The 20902-nt window shown below is 33.1% G+C and overlaps 3 protein-coding genes and 1 pseudogene across 3 annotated transcripts; 3 read left to right on the plus strand and 1 right to left on the minus strand.

Annotated features, from left to right (window-relative positions):
• The first annotated feature begins 2557 nt into the window (after positions 1–2557).
• Positions 2558–3707, plus strand: LOC145598566 (ethylene-response factor C3 pseudogene; annotated as a pseudogene).
• A 4355-nt stretch (positions 3708–8062) lies between these two features.
• Positions 8063–11269, plus strand: LOC145597586 (putative inorganic phosphate transporter 1-7). Its single transcript, XM_081653785.1, has 3 exons — positions 8063–8246; positions 9278–9877; positions 10029–11269. The coding sequence occupies exons 2-3, from the start codon at positions 9300–9302 to the stop codon at positions 11035–11037; spliced, it is 1587 nt and encodes a 528-aa protein (XP_081509911.1). The 5' UTR covers positions 8063–8246; positions 9278–9299; the 3' UTR covers positions 11038–11269.
• An 879-nt stretch (positions 11270–12148) lies between these two features.
• On the minus strand, positions 12149–14857 carry LOC145598035 (actin-depolymerizing factor-like). The gene is made up of 3 exons (XM_081654324.1): positions 14631–14857; positions 13340–13605; positions 12149–12508 (listed from the first exon to the last, which is right to left on the minus strand). Exons 1-3 carry the CDS (start codon positions 14643–14645, stop codon positions 12358–12360), a joined length of 432 nt encoding a protein of 143 aa, XP_081510450.1. The 5' UTR covers positions 14646–14857; the 3' UTR covers positions 12149–12357.
• A 2520-nt stretch (positions 14858–17377) lies between these two features.
• Positions 17378–20746, plus strand: LOC145599321 (uncharacterized). The gene is made up of 7 exons (XM_081655719.1): positions 17378–17549; positions 17645–17739; positions 18685–18785; positions 19250–19319; positions 20020–20047; positions 20135–20192; positions 20458–20746. Exons 1-7 carry the CDS (start codon positions 17537–17539, stop codon positions 20549–20551), a joined length of 459 nt encoding a protein of 152 aa, XP_081511845.1. The 5' UTR covers positions 17378–17536; the 3' UTR covers positions 20552–20746.
• Positions 20747–20902: the final 156 nt, after the last annotated feature.

Genomic DNA, 20902 nt, shown 5'->3' on the forward strand with positions numbered 1-20902 from the left:
ATTGCTAGCATCCATAGGTGGTTGAGCGTTAAGTTTTGGCATGCGATTTCATTCTCTTCCTTCTAGAAGTTTTCTTATTCTATTTTTTTTTTTTTTTTTTTTTTTTTTTTTTTTTTTTTGTCCCTAAAAATATAAAATAAGATTATAGTATTATGTATACTATGCCATTGAAAAAAATAAAGATGTTTGTGTTATAATCAAAATTGTGAAAAAGGAGGAAAAAAAATTAAGTGAATTATTGAATGTGATCATGAGATGCATTGAAGATTTTAGTTGGAAGGTGTATTGATTTGATGAGTAGTACTATGTAGCAAGTTACATGTGTATGGTGTTTGGGATTTTGTATGCTACTCTCGATCCCTATTCTATAATACAGGAATGGGTCATAGCAATTAAACAGAGGAGTATATATAAATGTAAACTTACAAAAACGGAGGGAGTATAAGAGTAATAATAATAATAATAATAATAATAATAATAACATACTAGCTTAGCTTTATGCTTATAAATAAATAGATAGTTTTCTCCCTCAATATAATGGTCAACTAATAATAAATTATCATATGCGTTCATAATCCTAGTAGGGCTAGTACCATTGACTGGTATTTTGGAGCTTCATCATGTTACATTTGGCTTACACTAATTTCTTTGTTACTCAATAAAAATCTCTCTAAACGATTTTAGAGTCATAGTTAGTTGAGGGTTATGTAGACATGTAATACCCTATCTTATATCTCTCTTCTTCTTTGGAAATTTAGCCGGTTCATATTAATTTATTTTAAAACACTAATTTAATCAGCTATGTACCCATAAAAAATATTAATCTAATCTCAAACTGGGTTACTTATATTATAGATCTATCTCATACTGAAAACTAATTAATACATACTTTTATGTTTACTCGTCTCACACAGTCCTTAGTATATATGATCGATTTCATAATAGTAGTATAAAAACTTAAACTAACTTCCCTAAGAAATGATTATTATTGGTGAATAATGTATGCATACATCTAACATATCCTATAAAAAGGGGGAGCAATAATTTTTATTAGATGTAACATTATCTAAATGCTTTAATTGTGATGTGCAATGTTTGTAGTTAGTTTGTGTCCCTAATGTCATCATTTCAAAATTGGCTTTGGTGTTTTTTGTCAAAGAAATTTGGCTTGGTGTTGAGGTGAAATCTTAATCGATAGATGTCATTTTCTGTATTATTTGTACATATTTGATGATGCTTAGGCTAAGCAATACCCTTACGTATGCCTGCCATTTAAGGAATTTTGGAATGTTTTTTCACATGAAACCTCGTATGCGGCTTCCTTTCTAGACCCCAGTAAGCTACATTGCCTATACAAGTAGTTACACACTTACACTATGGAGTACTCCATAATTATTATCGTCGGCAACTAACTCTTTAATTACAACTAGTTATAAAAACATCAACCGAGTTAGAGCTCCTCAACTACAACTAGTTATAAAAACAGCAACCGAGTTAAAGCTCCTCTTTTACTTTTAAAATATTACAAAGTATATATTTCATAGTTTTTTATCAACCGAACAATTAGATTTTAAAACAGTTATAAGAAAATCCAACAAGGGTTAGAAGGTGCTATGGAAATTTATAATTTTACTCCATAGTTTTTTATAGGCACAAAGTAAGTAAGTAACCTATTACACACTTTTATTCACCCGATTGTTACTATTACTCATTAAAGTTGACTTTTATTGATTTGTTATTGTTTTATTTTAGCAGTATAAAATTACAATTCGTATCATAATTAATAATTTAAATAAATTTTTACTAATCATTTTAAGCAATAGATTGTTACTATTACCAATATAGATTCATAGCAGGGAGATGAAAAAAAAAAAAAACCCAATATAGATTCATAGTTGAGCTCTTTCCACATGGAACTTGCTAATGTAACCCTTTAACAAGAAGTTAACACATAAATAATATTCCAATTTCATTGACTATGAATAGTTTGTCCATTATTTCATTCAATAACTAAACAAGACCATGCTACAAGGTCCCATTAGAAAAAGACACAAATAAATCCAAACTTTATATTATAATTTAATATTATAAATAAATATTAAGAAGATAAATGACATCACCTTGAATGCTATCCTACCTTGACCACGCCGCCGGGGCAACCATTGACCCACGTGCTTAAAAAAATTCACCTTAAAATCCATTCAAAATTTGGTCTCTTGTCAAGTCTCACAAAACATCAACTACACATACCAAAAGCAAAAATAAAAAAGCATCAAACATTAAAAAATTATTTTATATTCCTATAAAATCTATCCAAAATATTGTTAATAATTCTAGGACATCCTCCTTTGCCCATAATTCAGAATGTGTCACACTCACATTATTTTACATCAATAAAATCTAGTAAACCCTTGTTTTGACATTATTATACAGTTATACTAGCATTACCTTACTTTTCCTTATACTATATGGATATGTCATAATATTTTGGTCCACTATTTTAAGGGGTATAAATAAGGTGGGAACGTGAATCAAAATTTTCCAATTGGTGAGTGTTCATAAAACTCTTTTAAGCCTTAAACTTTCAACTTCAAGATGGATAATTCTTTTTTTAATTCATCTTTCTCTACACACCAAACTCAAAACTATTACCACCACCACCACCACCCTCAATCAACTCCGTCGGAGTCGGATTCATCCGGCTCCGTCGGATCATCAGACTCCTTCCCTTGGGACGAGTTTTGGTCTACTTACAATTCCGTTACACTTCCTCAGCTCCCATTTAATATAAACGACTCTGATGAGATCGCCTTATTTAACATGTTATCAGAGCAAGGCACACAGCAGGGGAATCGGGCTGAAACAAATCCCGCTTCCCCTGCTTCAACCAACTCCGCCACGTCATCATTCTCTCAAGGTGACGTGGGGCCCACGGAGGTGGAAAAGAGGTCCTATAGAGGGGTGAGGAGGCGGCCGTGGGGGAAGTATGCGGCGGAGATTAGGGACTCGACACGAAACGGTGTTCGAGTCTGGCTAGGCACGTTTGACAATGCGGAGGCAGCCGCCTTGGCCTATGATCAAGCGGCATTCGCGATGAGGGGGCCGATGGCGGTGCTCAACTTTCCGGTGGAGATAGTTAGAGAATCATTGAAGGAAATGAAAAGAGAGAATGGTGAATTTGATGAGGACAACAAAGATTACTCTACTTCCCCTGTTATTGCATTGAAAAGAAAACACTTGATGAATAGAAAATCAATGGGAAATAATAGTAGGAAAAGAGAAAGAAAAGTGAAGAATCAAACTAATACTTATTCTTCTAATCATGGTTATACAAATATGGTGGTTTTTGAAGATTTAGGAGCTGATTATTTGGAACAATTATTGAGTTGTTCTTAAGTGAAAAAGAACAAAAGCAGTGTTACAGTTTTGGGTGCTCTGTTTCTTGTCCCCTAAAAACAGGGGAAAAAACAGGGGAAAAAACAAGGGAGTTGTAAAAGTATAAATTATTATTAACTTCTCCCACTTTTTCCTTAATTTTTTAAGAGGTTTTCTAAGAAAAAAAAGAATGTGCTTGTTATTAGTTTATCACTTTATCCCCTTGGTTTCTTTTGTAAATATGGAGAATGGAGGTTCATGTAGTAGTAGTTGTTGTATTATCCATAGAACTATTTCTAATTGGTTTTAATAAATCTAAGAATTTTATTTTATTGAAAGGTATAATTAACTATTTACGTATGATTCCTTTGATACAACTGGATTTTTTGTACGAGTAATATTTATAATTGATACGTAATAAACAAAAAAGAATTTAATAACTTTGAGCATGTATTTTGGATTTTGTGGATAAATATGTGCCAATAGCATGTAAGAGTTCTAAAACACATGGTAATTGCTAAAATTGGTTGAAGCATGCATGTTCATTATGTCTCGTGATTTCATGAACACATGTGCCTAAAAGTAAGACCAATGTGTTAATCATAATATTTACTTTATAATAATCACGTGTTTAAGATGTTGTTAGCTGTCTCTAAATAATAGGTCGTGTACAGTGTTTAGTGAGCTAAAGTTATGATTACATGTTATGAATTTGTTAGTCTATACACATGTCTTCAATTGACAAGCAATATTTACTCATACGGCATTTTAATCCATTCCTTCTTCTTCTTCTTATTTGGATTTGTACATTGTTTTCTTTTGCTCCTTGGACATTTACTTTTTACTAACAAAATTTATACATGTAACTCCACTGGAACCACCATCAACACTAGTTAATGAAATGGACCCCTATGTTCCTCATTGTTTGCACCATTTGACCCAAAAAACTCTTACGGCCCATGATGCAAACAAAAGGGAACTGAGTGAGCAGGAAATATAAATTGAAGGGAATATTAAAATTTATATTTTTTAATTGAAAACAACTTTTGTGCCATGATGTACATAAATGGTCTAAATTAATTCTTAGGAATGTTCATGTGATGCAATATTTACAATGAATATATGTGCAATCTCTAAATTCTCAGCTAATTTTTCATAACGCTGTTGAAAAGTAGAAAAGTATTTTAGATAAAATTCTATCACAAAAACTAAAACAAGCATCAAATTTAGGCTCTAAATCTTGAAAAAAAGACTAAGGGCCTGTTCTCTTACGTTGAATTCAGTTCAGTTCAGTTCAGTTCAGCTCAGTTCAGTCCAGTTCAGCTCAGTTCAGCTCAATTCAATTCAATTTAGTTCAGTTCAGCTCCTAATTTCCTAATCTTATAAAATATTTAGTTTAGTTCAGTTCAGCTGAGTTCAGTCAATGAGAACAGACCCTAACGCTTTAATTTGTTGTGTATCTTTCATTTTCAAAAAAGAAAAGGAAAAAAAAAAAAAAAAAAAACCTCAAAGTAAATATGTCAAATCTTTGGGCCAATATTCACAAGACTTTCCGAGTTGGTTCATAATTGTAGGGCCCAATTTTACAATTGTTATGGCCCGGTCAGTTATCCTTGTCCACTCAATTACTTGCATTTGCATAAGAAGTGATCTCACTTATCAAAGAAAAACTTGGACGGTACTCAATTGACCAAAGAAAGACTTATGCATGGTGAGACTAGAGAACGACTAGAGACTGCTGATGCAATTACATAGATATTGAAATTGAAAGATGGTAACGTTTTGCCGATTAATTAAATGCCAACTAGTTTAGTTAGTTATAATTTTGGGTGGTAGACTGGTAGTTAATATATGTGATTGAATTTTATTATTATTATATCTATATCATTCGTATTTATGATTTATTGTTATTAGATGTTATCCTGTAAAGTTTTTTTTTTCTTTTTTTTTTTTTAAAAAAAAATGGGCTTAGGTTAGATCCTATTGCAAGGAATCCTAGACTGATCGAAGTCTTAGAGCTCAAACTCCGTGTGTATCGTAAGCTTTGAAGCAAGACAATGGGAAGGATAATAGTCTAATAGAGCTGCAAACTTGTAAACCATCTTGAATTCAATGCCTAAAATTATACGTCATATCATCTTTCTTTCATTAATTATATATTTATATATATTCTTTTTTTTTTTTGGTGCAAATCATTATATATGTTATGATAATCAATTAATAAGTTCTAATATAACAATGGCTATATATTCAAATATTCAAGCAAATAAAATTGTAACATGATTTTGAAGTCAAAATGTCAAGGAGGATTAAGATTGTACAGACAAATTAACACTGCATGCTTAAAGTGTTCATTCTTCAAACATTGAAGACAAATTTAGTAGAATTTGGCTAGAAAAGTCTACAAAATAAAATAAAATAATGTATTGTGCATAGTAAACGTACAACAAATAATCTCAAAATAATCAATATTCAATTTTATCATACTTTAACTTATTTTTGTACTGGATTATCATACTTTAATTTAACTTATTTTAGCTGTAAACTAAAATTATACGGAGTATAAGGGTCTGTTCACATTTACTTAATTTCAGTTCAGTTCAGTTCAGCTTCAATCAGTTCAGTTCAGTTCAGTTCAGCTCTAATCAGTTCAGTTCAGTTCAGCTCTTAATTTCCCTCTCTCATAAAATATTCATTTCAGCTCAATTCAGTTCAGTTCAGTTCAGCTCCAATCAATTTTGTTCAGTTCAGTTCAGTTCAACTCCAATTAATTTAGTTCAGTTCAGTTCAGCTCACTTCAGTAAATGTGAATAGGTCCTAAAACTTTTTTTTTTTTTTTTTTTGGAACTTAAATTTCTAATTCTATGGCAAAAATTGAATAATACGGAGTGTATTAATTGGGCCATCAAAATGGACCGCACCAAAAAGAAAGCACTATCCTTAGCAAAATCATTAAAATATATGTTGGTCCAACTACAAACATGAAAAATGGTGAAGAATGGCCTTTTGAAGGAGCTTCCTCGAACTCCCACTATCTAATAATTGTTGTTGAAAAGTATAAAATTCCCTCAAAAAAAAAAAAAAAAAAACGTTTAACAAAAGATTAATGTACGCACTATATCAATGGCCAAATACTTATATTAGTGTTTTGAAAGTTCAAAGAAATCATAATGATATGTATATGATTACTTAAAGTATTGATTGGTTAAAAAATAAGAGAAAATTATTTTCTCTTTTATTTTACATTTAGATTGATCTAGGAAGCTCAACTTTTGATTTTGGCCTTTGAGTTTGGGGCTAATGATATACAGTATTGAAATAGTCCACAAAACTTATGGGAGTCACATGGATTCAAATTGATTTTTTCTAAATGGAGAGAGATACATATACGTAGTAATACGAAGACATGAAATAAAGTATGCAATGCAACAATAACGTTCCGATTATTTGTTCAAGGTTAATTACATATTGTATACATACTATCTATAATATGTATTACTCGTAGAACTACATTACTGTAAATACATTAGAAGTTTGTAAGTAGAGCCAAAAATAAAAATGTGTCAACTAAAAAGAACAGAAAAAGCATATACAAAGTATATATATATTATTGTATACTTGCATTAGCTAAGAAGAATGATACTGCAGAAAATAGATTAATTGAGGCGAGACCAATTGGATTTAATGGTACATGAAATGCACACAACTACGGGACACAAGATTTGAAACACTTGTCATATGAAGGTTGAAAGCCTAAAATGTTCGAAAAAATGATTTAAAATAAATTTTGATAAGAGTTTATAAGGTATCAAAGGTCAATTTTTTTTTTGAAACAATTAAAGTAACAATTTTAATTACTAATTACTTGTACTAATAAAAATTTTGGCAAAATTTAGAAAATTAAGTGATATTTTTGCTACTTAACGTGACATGGCATTTATTTTTCTTTTGTTCAGATCCCTTTATAATATTTTAGTGTGACATGTCACGTTGTTAGCCTCTCTTTTACCCTCTCAATCTCCCCCTCACATTATGAACGCAATTAAAGAAATTACAGCAATAACCAAACTGGAAGAGTTTATTCCTTTCAGATGCTCCAGCATTCATTATTTTATCCCTATTTCCTAACTTTGCAACAAACTTCACATTATCTACCAAAACAAACAATCTCTTTTCTGCCACTAAAGACGGTACAAAATCACCATAATAATAAAAGTAATAATTTCACTTACAAACACATCAAGATTTTTGACCGTATTCATCGACCTATATGTATCTATTAGGTCTTATACGTACGTCTGGTCTAATTCTTAAGACAACATATGTGATACACATGAACATAAGACCGTGTACTAAATAATAGACCCTCCAAAATTAAACCTTTTTTATTTTTACTGAATAAAACTTATGACTTTATGAGTACGAATGTACGATATAAACAATATTTCACTTGTTCAATTGATCATAAGATGTGACGAAAAAGTGGAAAAATACATGAGTGAAAAGGAAAGAAAGAGAGACAGCGTAGCATTAGGAAGTAACTTAATTAGGTTGACTAATAAGAACGAGAAAGAAGGGAATATCCTTTAAACTCTAAGTGGAAGATCCCATTTGAAGTTGTTAATTAAGCCCTGAAATTTGGCAACTATTATCTCTTATATAAATATACATCTTTGTGTTGTTCTTTTCTCCCATCTTTTTTCCCCATCACATAAATCAAACAAATTGGTTTTAAACTAAACCCAAAGAAAAACAACACATTATTTTAAGGATCTAACCCCTTCTTTTGTTATTTTTCTTCACTTAATTATTTTTGTCAGACTATTTGGAAACTGTACGTCAGCAACCTTAAACTGACAAATTTAATTCAGGTATGTATGTTTATTTATTAATTTTGTCATTTTTATACTCTAAATGATTTGTAGAATTACTCGTTGATTTATTATTATATTGTATTATACTGAATTGTTTAATATATATGATGATATGTTAATTTTTTTTGTTAAAATATGAGATCTTTGATTTGTCGCTACATGAAATATTGTGATGTGACAAATGAATAATGTGTTTATATAAGTACAAGTATATGAAGTTTCCAATTATTTGGGAGAATGAAGATTGAGATATTTCATTGTGCATTTTAAGGATCAAATAATACTTATTGTTTTTTTTTTTTTAAATAATTGTTTTGATTTGATTCACAAGTGTTTTTTCAAAATTATGATCTGCATGATCAATCTTAATTAGGTATTACTAACGTTGGTTATATGAAGGTGTTTTGAGTTTCGAGCCTTTTAACTGAAGTATTAAACATGCATGTACAATCTCACCTATTGATCATGAAATCACAATAATATTAAAAATTTATACTTCATCCATAATCTCACCTATTGATCATGAAATCAAGATAATAACAATGAATTTTAGTGTCGTACTCGTATAATGTTATGAAAAATCATCACTATCATAAGATAGGTTAGATTTATATTCTATACGTAACAAATCATCAAATTTATGCCTAGCTAACAGAATTTGTTCGTATTTGGCTTATTTTGTTCCATGTGGGAGCACACGAATAAGAAAAGTAGTAGGCCATGTTTTGATATTCTCACGAGTACTTACTTACACTTTATGAAAAATTAAGCTTCTGATACATGAAAAGTATATATCCAACCTTTTCTAGAACACTGATAACAAAACTTTTTATCAATTAATCTATACTCCACTTTTTCAAAGTCATGAATTAACGGTTTTCATGTTACATTTGAGTGTATAGTGTGTATTATGTCGTATGAAATGAATTTAACTATTCGTCTGTGTACAATGTATGTTATGTATTATATATACACATGCGTGTTTGTGTTCTATAACTAAAAATTAATCATTGGATTTTTTTTTTCAGGTGAAAACTTGTTTTAAGTGTCATGGCTAAGGATCAGTTACATGTCCTAAATGCCTTAGACGTAGCCAAGACACAATGGTACCATTTTACGGCGATTGTCATAGCAGGGATGGGCTTCTTTACGGACGCCTACGACTTGTTCTGTATATCCCTAGTGACAAAGCTCCTAGGACGGGTTTATTTTCACGTGCCCGGCTCAGAGAAGCCGGGCACGTTACCTCCTAGATACTCCTCGGCAATCAATGGGGTGGCCTTAGTGGGGACTCTAGCCGGGCAACTCTTCTTTGGCTGGCTCGGTGACAAGCTGGGCCGAAAAAAGGTCTATGGACTAACACTAATGCTCATGTGTCTTTGCTCTGTGGCCTCGGGTCTCTCCTTTGGGAGTAACCCGAATTCTGTGATGGCCACACTTTGCTTCTTTCGGTTTTGGCTTGGGTTTGGGATTGGTGGGGATTACCCCTTGTCCGCCACCATCATGTCCGAGTATGCTAATAAGAAGACTCGTGGGGCGTTCATTGCAGCCGTGTTTGCTATGCAGGGGTTCGGGATCCTTTCTGGTGGTGTGTTCGCAATTTTAATCTCTGCTGCATTCGATGCTAGGTACGTATACTTGTACACATTTACATCAGTCTGCTGATAAACAAAAATTTTCGTAAAAAGATTGCTGATAAACTTGTAAGAAAGTATATTATAGTACATAAGAAAGTATCTAATCAATCTGACTTGAAAATGGTTGTTATATATGTCATAGGTTTCCAGCTCCATCGTATGAAGACGATCCAATTAAGTCCACAATCCCACAAGCAGACTTCGTCTGGAGGATCATACTAATGGTTGGAGCACTACCAGCACTTATGACATACTACTGGCGAATGAAGATGCCTGAGACTGCAAGGTATACCGCGCTGGTTGCAAAGAATACTAAGCAGGCGGCTGCTGATATGGGGAAGGTATTGAATCAGGAGATCGAAGAGGAGCAGCCTCAAGGGGTGGAGAAGTTGGGGACAAAGACCGCTTGGGGTTTGTTCTCCAAGGAATTTGCTCGACGTCATGGTTTGCACTTACTAGGAACTGCTAGTACCTGGTTCTTACTTGACATTGCGTTTTACAGTCAGAATCTTTTTCAGAAGGATATCTTTAGTGCTGTGGGGTGGATCCCTGCTGCTAAATCAATGAACGCGATCCAAGAGGTGTATAAGATTGCTCGAGCTCAGACTTTGATCGCGTTATGTAGTACTGTTCCTGGATACTGGTTCACTGTCTTCCTCATTGATAGGATTGGGCGGTTTGTTATCCAAATTTTGGGGTTTGCTATGATGACAGTGTTCATGTTTGCACTCGCGATTCCTTACGACCATTGGACTCACCCGGAGAACAGGATTGGGTTCGTTGTGATGTATGCCTTAACCTTCTTCTTTGCCAACTTTGGTCCCAATGCTACCACATTTGTGGTCCCTGCAGAGATCTTCCCTGCGCGGCTAAGATCCACTTGTCATGGGATATCAGCTGCCGCTGGGAAGGCAGGTGCCATAGTTGGCGCATTTGGGTTCTTATACTTGGCTCAGAATACTGACCCAAAGAAGACAGACCAAGGCTACCCTCCAGGTATTGGTGTGAAAAACTCGCTCATTGTTCTAGGTGTGATCAACTTACTAGGGCTGTTCTTTACCTTCTTGGTGCCTGAGGCGAAGGGGAAATCTTTAGAAGAAATTTCGCGGGAAAATGAAGATGATCAGGAAGAAGAACCATCCATAGTTTGAGTTTGTTTGGAATTTCTAGTGTAGTTTAAGAACAGTTTTCCAATGTCTGCTGTAGTGTGATCAGTGTTTCTTTCTTATTTCTCAGGTACTAGTTTCTCTAAGACATTAGTTGTGTTGAGTGTGCTACATTGTTGCATAAATTGTGATAAGTGTTTAAGTAGGTTGTGAAGGAATCTATCGTGTTTGGTTTGTTGGAACAGGGGCTGCAAATCATTGCCTTGTTTGTTTTATAACATCAGCCATTGCAACTTACAGATACTGGTTCAATGTGCTGATCTTGAAATAGTGATGAGTTTCGCTATCAGGTTTGCTGTTTTTTTCAGTTCAGAACTTCCAAGGTTTAAATGGCTATTTGTAAAGAAGAGCCAAGGAAATCTCTTACTGCCTTAAAAATTATATTAACAAGAAGAATGAAAAACAAAATCAAGTGATAGAACATTTGTTACCTAGCTGGTTTCAATTAGCAGTGACAAAGGCAGGAGTATCTGATATGCGGCTATGTTCTTGCTAAAAATCAAGTTTATTCATCAGCAATTAATTGCTTATGGGTTAGAAGCATTTCGAGCACCATAGAAAATAAAAATTACTTCACATTTATTACCAATTGTAAACCGAGAAAACAATCTTAACAACCTCATAAGATGATTCAGAGACATTACTACTAGGTTTACTCTGTTATAATGAAGAACTGCAGCAATTCTTGTACTGCTCAAGAAAGAAGCATTTGAAGCTCTAAGTTTGCCAAAAGGGTGGTGTCGAATTGTGGATATAGAACCTAAAGCATCATCAATCACCCTTGATTCGAGACACAAAGAGTTGGCCAGTTTCATACCGAGGATGGAGGGATAAGACTGAAAGCTGTCAGTCCAATACCAGGAAAATCTTACCTGACCAAAACAGTCCTGATGAGATAGTAAAATAAGAAGTCTACCCAAGGCCAACCACCACCTCATAATTAGTCTGATACTCTGATCTGACTCGAGTTGGGTTGAGCTGATGAGGTTGAGCTGATAATCAGCTCTTCCCGCGGTGAAGAGTTATAAACTACGGAGTACTTAAAATTTTGCTACTGTGAATAGTTGATGACCCAATCAATGCATAACAAACTGGATTACTGGAGTAACAACATTTATAACTTCCAAGAGTTAGATCATCAATTGTTTACAAGTCAGTAAACTTGCCCTTGTCTGACAAGCAATACAGGCTAACAACAGTATATATGTCACAACAGCAACAGCCTATAAGCATCAAGGGTCAGACCTTCTGTTTTCGAGTTTTTCCTTCATCAGAAAGAATTATCTCTTTAAAAATATTAAATGATTAATGTGCACGATCTTTGAGCACTTCAAGATCCATCTCCGAAGGGTCAGTAGCCTGAATTTCATAATGTACACCATCAAGCTCATGCTTAAAGTTCTCCTTTGATGTGGCGTACAGCATCTTGGCGCGTATACGAGAGGTTGAAGGAGCCCTACAAATGAGACAAAAAATGTAAATGATCATGCTACAAAATATCTTCTGAAAAGTCAAAATCAGAAGATCTGCACTTCTGCTTCTCGACAATCAATGAATCAATAAAAAGAATAACCTGAACTAATTGTCTGATAGTAGTTGGCTAACTGGTTTGGCAAATAGACAATTTCTAGAAGAAATGGCAATGTATGTCAAAGCTTGAGCATAAAACTTCAAAATCAGTAGATTAGAGGTCATGATTCTGATGAATCTGTTGGGTACAAAAACAGTTTATCCGGGCCAAATCAATCATACGTAATAAATCAACTTAAACAAACTATGCAGTATCTGATAGAATTATAGCTTAACAGTACTTTTCCAGGACAGGTGCATAATTACCCCCTCAACGAACCCCTATCTCAAGGTGGCCTGTGGAAGGTGGCTAGTGAGGAAAAATTGTCAGGGGAAGGGGGAAAGGAGCCTTGAACCCAAGGCGGCTTAAGTTATGAACTGATGGAAGCCAGGGGGTTCAACCACTGATCTCTACACATTTCTTGTTTAAGGCTTAACACTACACTCCAGAAAATTGCTAGCACTAATAAACCAGACATTCACAAATCAATCCAGATCCAGAGTTCATGTGTATACATATAATAGCAGCAACATATATACTTGACATCCGAAGTATGAAATAGAATCAGCATCACCAGGGCAACAATCTTGTATCATCACAATTTGACTGATCAAAAGTCTATATATATTTCGTAAAATTGATTCAAATGATGCAGTTTCAATAATTGAATAATTGGAGGATATATGCAACTTGAAAAAAACCAGGCAAAGAGCTAACCATGCAAAGAAGAAAATCTTGCTCTTTTGGCAATTGTCAGATGTCACAAAATCATAGTCAAAGACTGCATATCGACAGTCATTTTCTGGTAAGGAAGCCAAAAAATCATCATAGCTTTCGGCTGGATTGCCAGTCTTCTCAACTACAACCTCTTTCTTCTTCTCATCAATCTTGAATACAACATAGCGATGATCCTTCTTCCTCTTTAGTTCCAGGAATGCATCTTTGCTATTGTCCGCGATAGACAATCCAGACAGAGAGTTAGACTGTTACAAAACAAAACTATGATCAGACTTTCTCAACCTTAGGTAATTCCATAAGAACAATAGACTAATTGCTATCAAATCCAACAGCAGCGAAACCAAACAATAAGCTAGACTTGATTCCTCAAGAGCATGCTAACCAATTCAGCCGCGGGTGACAATAAACACGTAAACACTGAAAACAATTAATTTAGCAAAACCGCCTTCGAAAATCACCAGTTTGCAACATCAATAATCACCCATAGCTAATCAAGTCAACTTTTTCATAAGCCAGCAGATTTAAAACCTCATGATGAACCCTAAACAAAGCACATACCCCATCAAAATACAAACTTGACAACACAAATTGTAAGAATTCTCATTAAAACTTGAAAGTCCCAATTTCAGCTTTCAAAATCAACTCGAATATCATTGTTCTGTGATGTAAAAGATAGATGACACTTTGAATTATTTTTTTTGAGGCGAAATTGGAGAACACTTTGATATTCTAATCACAAATTAAACTGTGTAATTAACTACCAAAGAAAAACTTGTCAATTTCAATCACTCAAAATTCACAGGAATTAACAAAGATCTCAAATTTCAATCAAAAACAAATAAATTGGTAATCTGGGCGAAAAAATTCAACTGAATGGTAAAAAAAGTCAAACCAAATTCGCTTTTTAATTTTTACACAAATTACTCACATAACAAACATCGATAGCAAAAAAAAAAAAAAAAAAAAAAAATCATCTTTCTGCAAAATTGACAACACAAGAAATTGGAGTACTTGCAAAATGGTCAATGGTTGAAATTGAAGTATTTCAATTAAATTTTGGCATTAAAATAAAAAAAATTACGATGAATCAAAGCCTAAAATTTTTTCGCATAAAATTATCAAAATCATGATTAATCAGACCAAAAATCAAATAAAATTGAGAAATATCAACTCCAAATCATGAGAATAATACTTAATCGGAGGCAAAATCAAAGATTACCCATGAAAGTAAAAGCAAAAAATTGAAGATTTAGCACAAAAAAGTAAATACCCTTTTGAAAGACATGGTTGATGAAGTTGCTTAGATTGAAGAGAAACACCAAAATCGCACGAAAGATCGAATTTTTAGAGAGAAAAATTGATTGAGAGAGAAATGGGTTTATAGGATTGGTGATAAACTGGAGGGAAATTGGTTGTTGAAAGAAAACAAAATAAATTGAGAATTTTATGGTGTCGTGGAGTGACCAAAAATTGACTGAAAAAAGGTTCTTTCTTTTTGTTCTCTTCTTTCTGGTGAAGAATTATTAACAACGAAATGTCTTATTATAGACTTATAGGGTTATCAACTTACCCCATTAACGCTTTAACGGTATCTATAATTACGTAGGTCTTGTTTAATTTACCTTAAGAATAAATTAGACAAGTTACTGTTAAAAATTGGCTCTTTAATGAATACTTCTTCCGTTTTCTTTTACTTGCAACACTTTCTTAAAAAGGAAATGTCACAATATGTGCAACACACTATGAAAGGAAAGTTACTTTAGGGAAAAATTATACTATAACCTTTATTTAAAACACATGGCCAACTAAATTACACTCTTAAGAACCACTCATCCTATTTTAAAGTTTATTACTTCGTATATTATGTAAACCCCACATTTCTTTATTACCGAGCTAAAGGGTGTGTTGCATCTAAAAAAACGGATGAAGTATATAATAGTAAATTAATAAAATAAATTTTGATCTGAAAAATTAATTTTAATTTAAGTACAAACAAAATAAGTTTAGCAAAAATAGCTCAAGTTTAGAAGATATTATATGAAGAGAATATGGTCATAGACATGTAGATTAGGGTTGGCAAAGGGGAGAGGAAAAGAACAATTATATTGCTTGTTTATGTTGAACTCATCTAGGATAATATGATGACTTGACCAATTAATTCACAATGAAAGTTGGTAAGAAGTATTATTCATTTATTCATTATTTTTTTCCATAATAATTTTACAAATAAATCTACTCATCTTATACAAAGGTCACCCCGTTTGAATATTTAATACGATGAAAGAAGTATCACGTATATTTTTAAATTTCATTTGTAAAATAGATAACCACATCAAATAATAAGGGTCTGTTCTCATACGATTATTTTCAGTTCAGTTCATTTCAGCTCAGCTCTAATAAGTTCAGTTCAGATCCTAATTTCCTTCTCTTATAAAATATTCATTTCAATTCAGTTCAGTTCAGCTCAACTCTAATAAGTTCAACTCAGTTCCGTCAATGAGAATAGGCCCTAAGCCTAATTTTCAATCTTCATTGGCGAACTTTTCTAATTTAACTAAATAATGTGGTATATCACATATGCTTACTAATTCTAAAAATTACTATGTACAATCTAATCTTTCTCCAAGTGTATTTTGTTTAACCTACAATAAGAAAATAAAGCTATACAGTCTAATAGACACTCTGTTCTACAGTTGTCGAGGAATTAAAAAAAGTTAAATTCTTAATTTGTGGTCCTCCTTTCTTATAACTAATATCAAATTTTATACGTTTTGTGTTGGAACCACATATATATACACAATACATAACTTGCCAAAAACTCCTAATAAGATAAACTTAACATAAATACAATATTAACAAATATACCAAACCAAACTCTAATATTTTGATAGGATTATGTTAATTACTAGAATATAGGTGTGATTAATCGGGGTAAGGGTAATTCGTAATTGCTGATGTAATTCTTATAAGATGCTGCCAAGCTATATTTGACCTTAGTGGGTGATTGAAATATAAAAATGTTATTATGAAATTTAGGATTGACTTGAAAAAAAATAGGGCGGTGCGTTGGAATAACGCTATAGTATGAGGTATACGAGTAGGTAACATGGGCATAGGACCAGAAAATAATGATCTAGTTTTGCAATTTGCAAATGGATGCTTGCTACCCAACAAATGATTATTGCTCAAGTTCCCCCACCGTCCTTTACCCTTTAATTATAAACTAAATTCTAGATTTTTAATTATTGTTTGTTAAAAGATTTTTTATTTTTTATTTTTAAGTTTTGTAATTCTATTTTACGAAATATTTGTAATTATGTATTTTGTCTTTCTTGATATTCATCAAATATTTAGATTTTTATAAAGAGTAATTATTGCGTGATCTAGAACAATTAAATCGGAATTTTTTTTTCTTATACAAAAAGAATGATGATTTATTATGGTATAAATCGTTATGAGTGAGGTAGTAGTGGTTCTATACAACACCATACTCCATACAAATATACAATTGTATTTTAGCTAATAATGAGTCAATTTGAAGGTGTCACTAATTAAGTGAAGGTAAAGCTATTCCAATTTCATGGTGTGAATCTCAATAGATTAAAAGAAATTTAGCAACTAACATCCTCTTTAATTAATCCTCTAAAGGTTACAAAATAACTCCTTAACTATATTTTGTATCATCAATGTGAGAAGGAAACTCAACTACGCTATCAACACAATTAACATTGTGTCTCTTGGAATAAATTTACATTCTCTCCGTACACATTAGGTCATTAGCTCTCTTGCAACAAAAATCTGACTAATTTTTTCATATGTTTGATGTCAATAACCCATTTACTTTATAAATGTTATGTCAAACTTCATTGTTTATTGAATGACACCAAACAACCACGTTTTAAATACCGTGGCTAAGACGGCCAACATACCACACCCACACACCACGAGTCACGACCATCAAGTTGAGTTGGGTTATAGAGTTGGGCTATAGTCTATAACCCAAGAAATTAGGGGTAATTCAACTCCTTGAAAGGCGTTTCGAAACCGGTATAGAGTGCCCTAGCAAGTTGATATCGATCATAAATTTACATGGTACTACGAAACAAAAAACAACCTTTGAGAAAGCTCTGATCTTCTACCTGTTTTTCAAATTTTCCCCGCTAAAAAGTACCCCTTATGGAATCAGAGGGTAAGATCAAACTCGATGAACCCTATTTCTCTATTCTTTTATTTTCTTAATTTTGCTGTAATTCTAGATTTAAATGGGTGTTCTTGGTTTTTTAGGGCACCGAAATCCTTCAAACCCATCTGCAGTTTTGGCTTCTCTTTTGACTAAAAGAGCTAAGATTCATGAAGAACTCAGAAACATTGAGAAACAGGTGATTTCCCCAAATCCCACATTGTATGATTCATGGGGTTTGTGTTGATTGATTTATTGTTTGTTCATGTTGATTGAATCAGTGAAATTATGGGTTTTTTTTGGGATTTTTTGAGATGATTTTAGTCAAATTGCCAGGATCAATTGTCTGACATGAACTATTCCAATAGGTTTGATTTACATTTTATTGATCAGCAAGTGAATGGGTGTATTTGATTAAGAATTTGTATTTGTTGTATGTTTTGTGCTTTATACTCTTTGCTGTTTGAAGATTCTGTATTGAAAAAAACGTTGTCCCTAGATTCTGCTGTATGTAATTTTGTCTATTCGGGTTATCGAATGACTCGGGTTTTGTTATGATCAATGAGGTAATTCATTGTCATTGAAGGTGCTTTGTGCCTTCAAATTTGTGGGATTGTTGTGTCCACTGTCAAGACTTAATAGTGTATCCTTGGAATTTAAATCCCATCTTTCTATATTGGGTTTATTGGCTATGTAATCGCGGTGTAGGAACCAGGAAGTGCTTTTGTAAGAGCTCTTACATTGTGGAATACTGTAACTGTTTATGCATTTGCCAACTTTGAATTTTTAGTAGATGGCATTGGATTTTATAAAAAGAAAAGGATTTAAATCCTCACCCACCCAAAGTGTGACCTTGCCAACACTTTCAATAGATTAAACCTCAAGAAAATTTTAAACCATGTCATCATAGATTGGAATGCTTAAGTTAAGCTGCTTTGATTGGTATATGATAATATAATCATACCCGAGTAAGTTTCTCATGACATGACAACAATGTGGAAAGGATGTTTTACAAAAGAAAGCAATCTAATATTGTCAACACAACTATTATTTATAACTTTCATGTTGGGACTATAACCTCTTTCTTTTGTTCTCATCATCCATTAAGATTCAAACTGTGACAAGTGTATTGTTGCAAGTGCAGGTCTTTGACATGGAGACGACTTATTTACAAGACCCTAGCCAATGTGGAAATGTATTGAAAGGTTATGATGGGTTCTTATCTACATCAAAGAGCACCACACTGTACATCCCTAAACTCTTTCCCAATATCTTTCATCTTTAGTTCCTTATTTACTTATGTATTCATAAATCTTAATGACTGATGTTATTACAATATGCTTATGCGAATGACAATTTAATTCTGTTGCATATAACAAAAGAGTTAGAAATCTGATCTGTTATCATTAATGATTGAATGATTGCTTTAAGTCAAATTTCTTGACTCTTCAAAGAGTGAAGTTTTAAGAATATTCTGAACTATCAGCATAGGTTTAACCGTTTAAATATGGATATTTTTGTGGCAGTATGTGGGTTTGTCCCAAGCACTTGTAGATGTATATTTCTTATAGTTCCTTTTGCTCTTTATAATTATTCATGTTGAAATCAATATTTAGGTAACTTCACTTAATTTGGTTGTTGATTGAGATCTTCTCACTAATAGTAGGTCTGTATCATTGTATGTAATGTTCTCCTGGTTCTATGTTTAGGCTGAAGAGGTCCAGGAAGTTTCAGCCAGAAGACAGGCTATTTTCTCTATCTTCAATTACCTCACCAGCAGTATGTATATTGCATCTTACATATGGTAGCATGCTCTTTTTCTTTTTGTTTTGAATGTCTCGTGTTGATGAAGTGCTGAGATTAGTATATTAATACAAGTGGGAACAGCAACAATGACTAGAGACCTTGCTATTTCTCATCTGTTTGGCTGGACCTTGATATAAGACATCTTGTGTAGTTGTGTGTGAAATAATTTCCTCCAGGATTCTGATGAAATTCTGAATGGAATCACTAGATCTAGTGCATTAGCCAACCACTTGTGAGATTGACCTAGGTGAATACAAATCCCACTTATTCTCAGTTTCGCTTTGTTTTTAGCATATATTCATTTGGGAACGATGACGGACGTATTGTTAGCATTTAAGAAGTATATTAAAATTCAATAAGTTTTTTGTTTGAGTAGTACAGATTATTGGTTTTTTTAAATGTTAGCATGAGCTAAAAATGATATGGAGTAGGTTTTACCATGTAACTCTGATGGTGATCTTGTGAAGGCATGCAGAAGAATATTATGATTCCAGATTGTCTGTTACATTTGTATATCATAATGTCAGATGGAGTGACTATTTCTCCTTCATGCAGCTTTTGTTCAGGAATTAGATTCGTCTCTCAGACCGATATATAGGATTTTTTAATATATGTTCTATTTTGATGGTCACACTAATCATCTTGTTGTGTTTGTTGGCTGGTTCCACTGTAGGCGGAAGAGCAAGCATATGGAAGAGAAGGTGTGCTTTTCATCTGTCATATGAGCAATTTTCTTCCCATCAGAATTTCTTAAATCATATTCTGATGCTTGCTGCGTATATTGGTAGATGGAAGATTGGAATCTGGTCCAGGTCGATATAGAATTGGTGTGGCCGGAAATGGACAGTAAGTGCTACTTTCATCATAAATAGGAAAAGGTGGTTTGAATTTATGTGGTATATTTTTGGGTTGTACTGCTATTCACAAATTACATCTACTTATTGTGTTTTGTTTGTACAATGTTCGTGTCATCTGTCTTTTAAGTTAGAACTAGTTGATTTACTTTTCATCACAACTTCATGATCTTTACTATACTGCAACTTACATTCATACAGTCAATATCTGCTACATTTTTTTTAATCACACTGAGGTTTATCTGTTCAAATTACAGGGGCAAACCGAAGAAGGGCAGAGGAGCTAGAGAAGGGAAAAGAATCAAACATAACGATCAGGATTTCGATTATGATGATGATGCTGAAATGTAGCAGTTAACTACTAGTCTACTACCAGAAAGATCTACTAGCTGATGTTTTCAGACACTTTCTAGCGTAATGCTATAGCAGATGATATGATAGAGGATCGTATACCATCAAACAAGGACCTATGTGTCACTGATCCATCTGAATACAGCAGCCAATGTATACTGCATTTCTTTTTTTTCCTTTTTCTTTCTGGGGGTTTGGTGCCATTTGTGGAGGGTTGGGGTTGGGGAGTACAGTCTCTGATGTACATGTAAATCAGAGGAATTGAAGTAATTTTCTTGATAATGAAAGTTCAGATTTCTTAGTTTTTGGGCCTGTATAGGGAGCAGTGTGGCCAAACAAACTAAACCAGAT

Source organism: Chenopodium album, chromosome 20, assembly GCF_948465745.1.
Source record: "Chenopodium album chromosome 20, dcCheAlbu1.1, whole genome shotgun sequence".
Classification (NCBI taxonomy): domain Eukaryota; kingdom Viridiplantae; phylum Streptophyta; class Magnoliopsida; order Caryophyllales; family Amaranthaceae; genus Chenopodium; species Chenopodium album.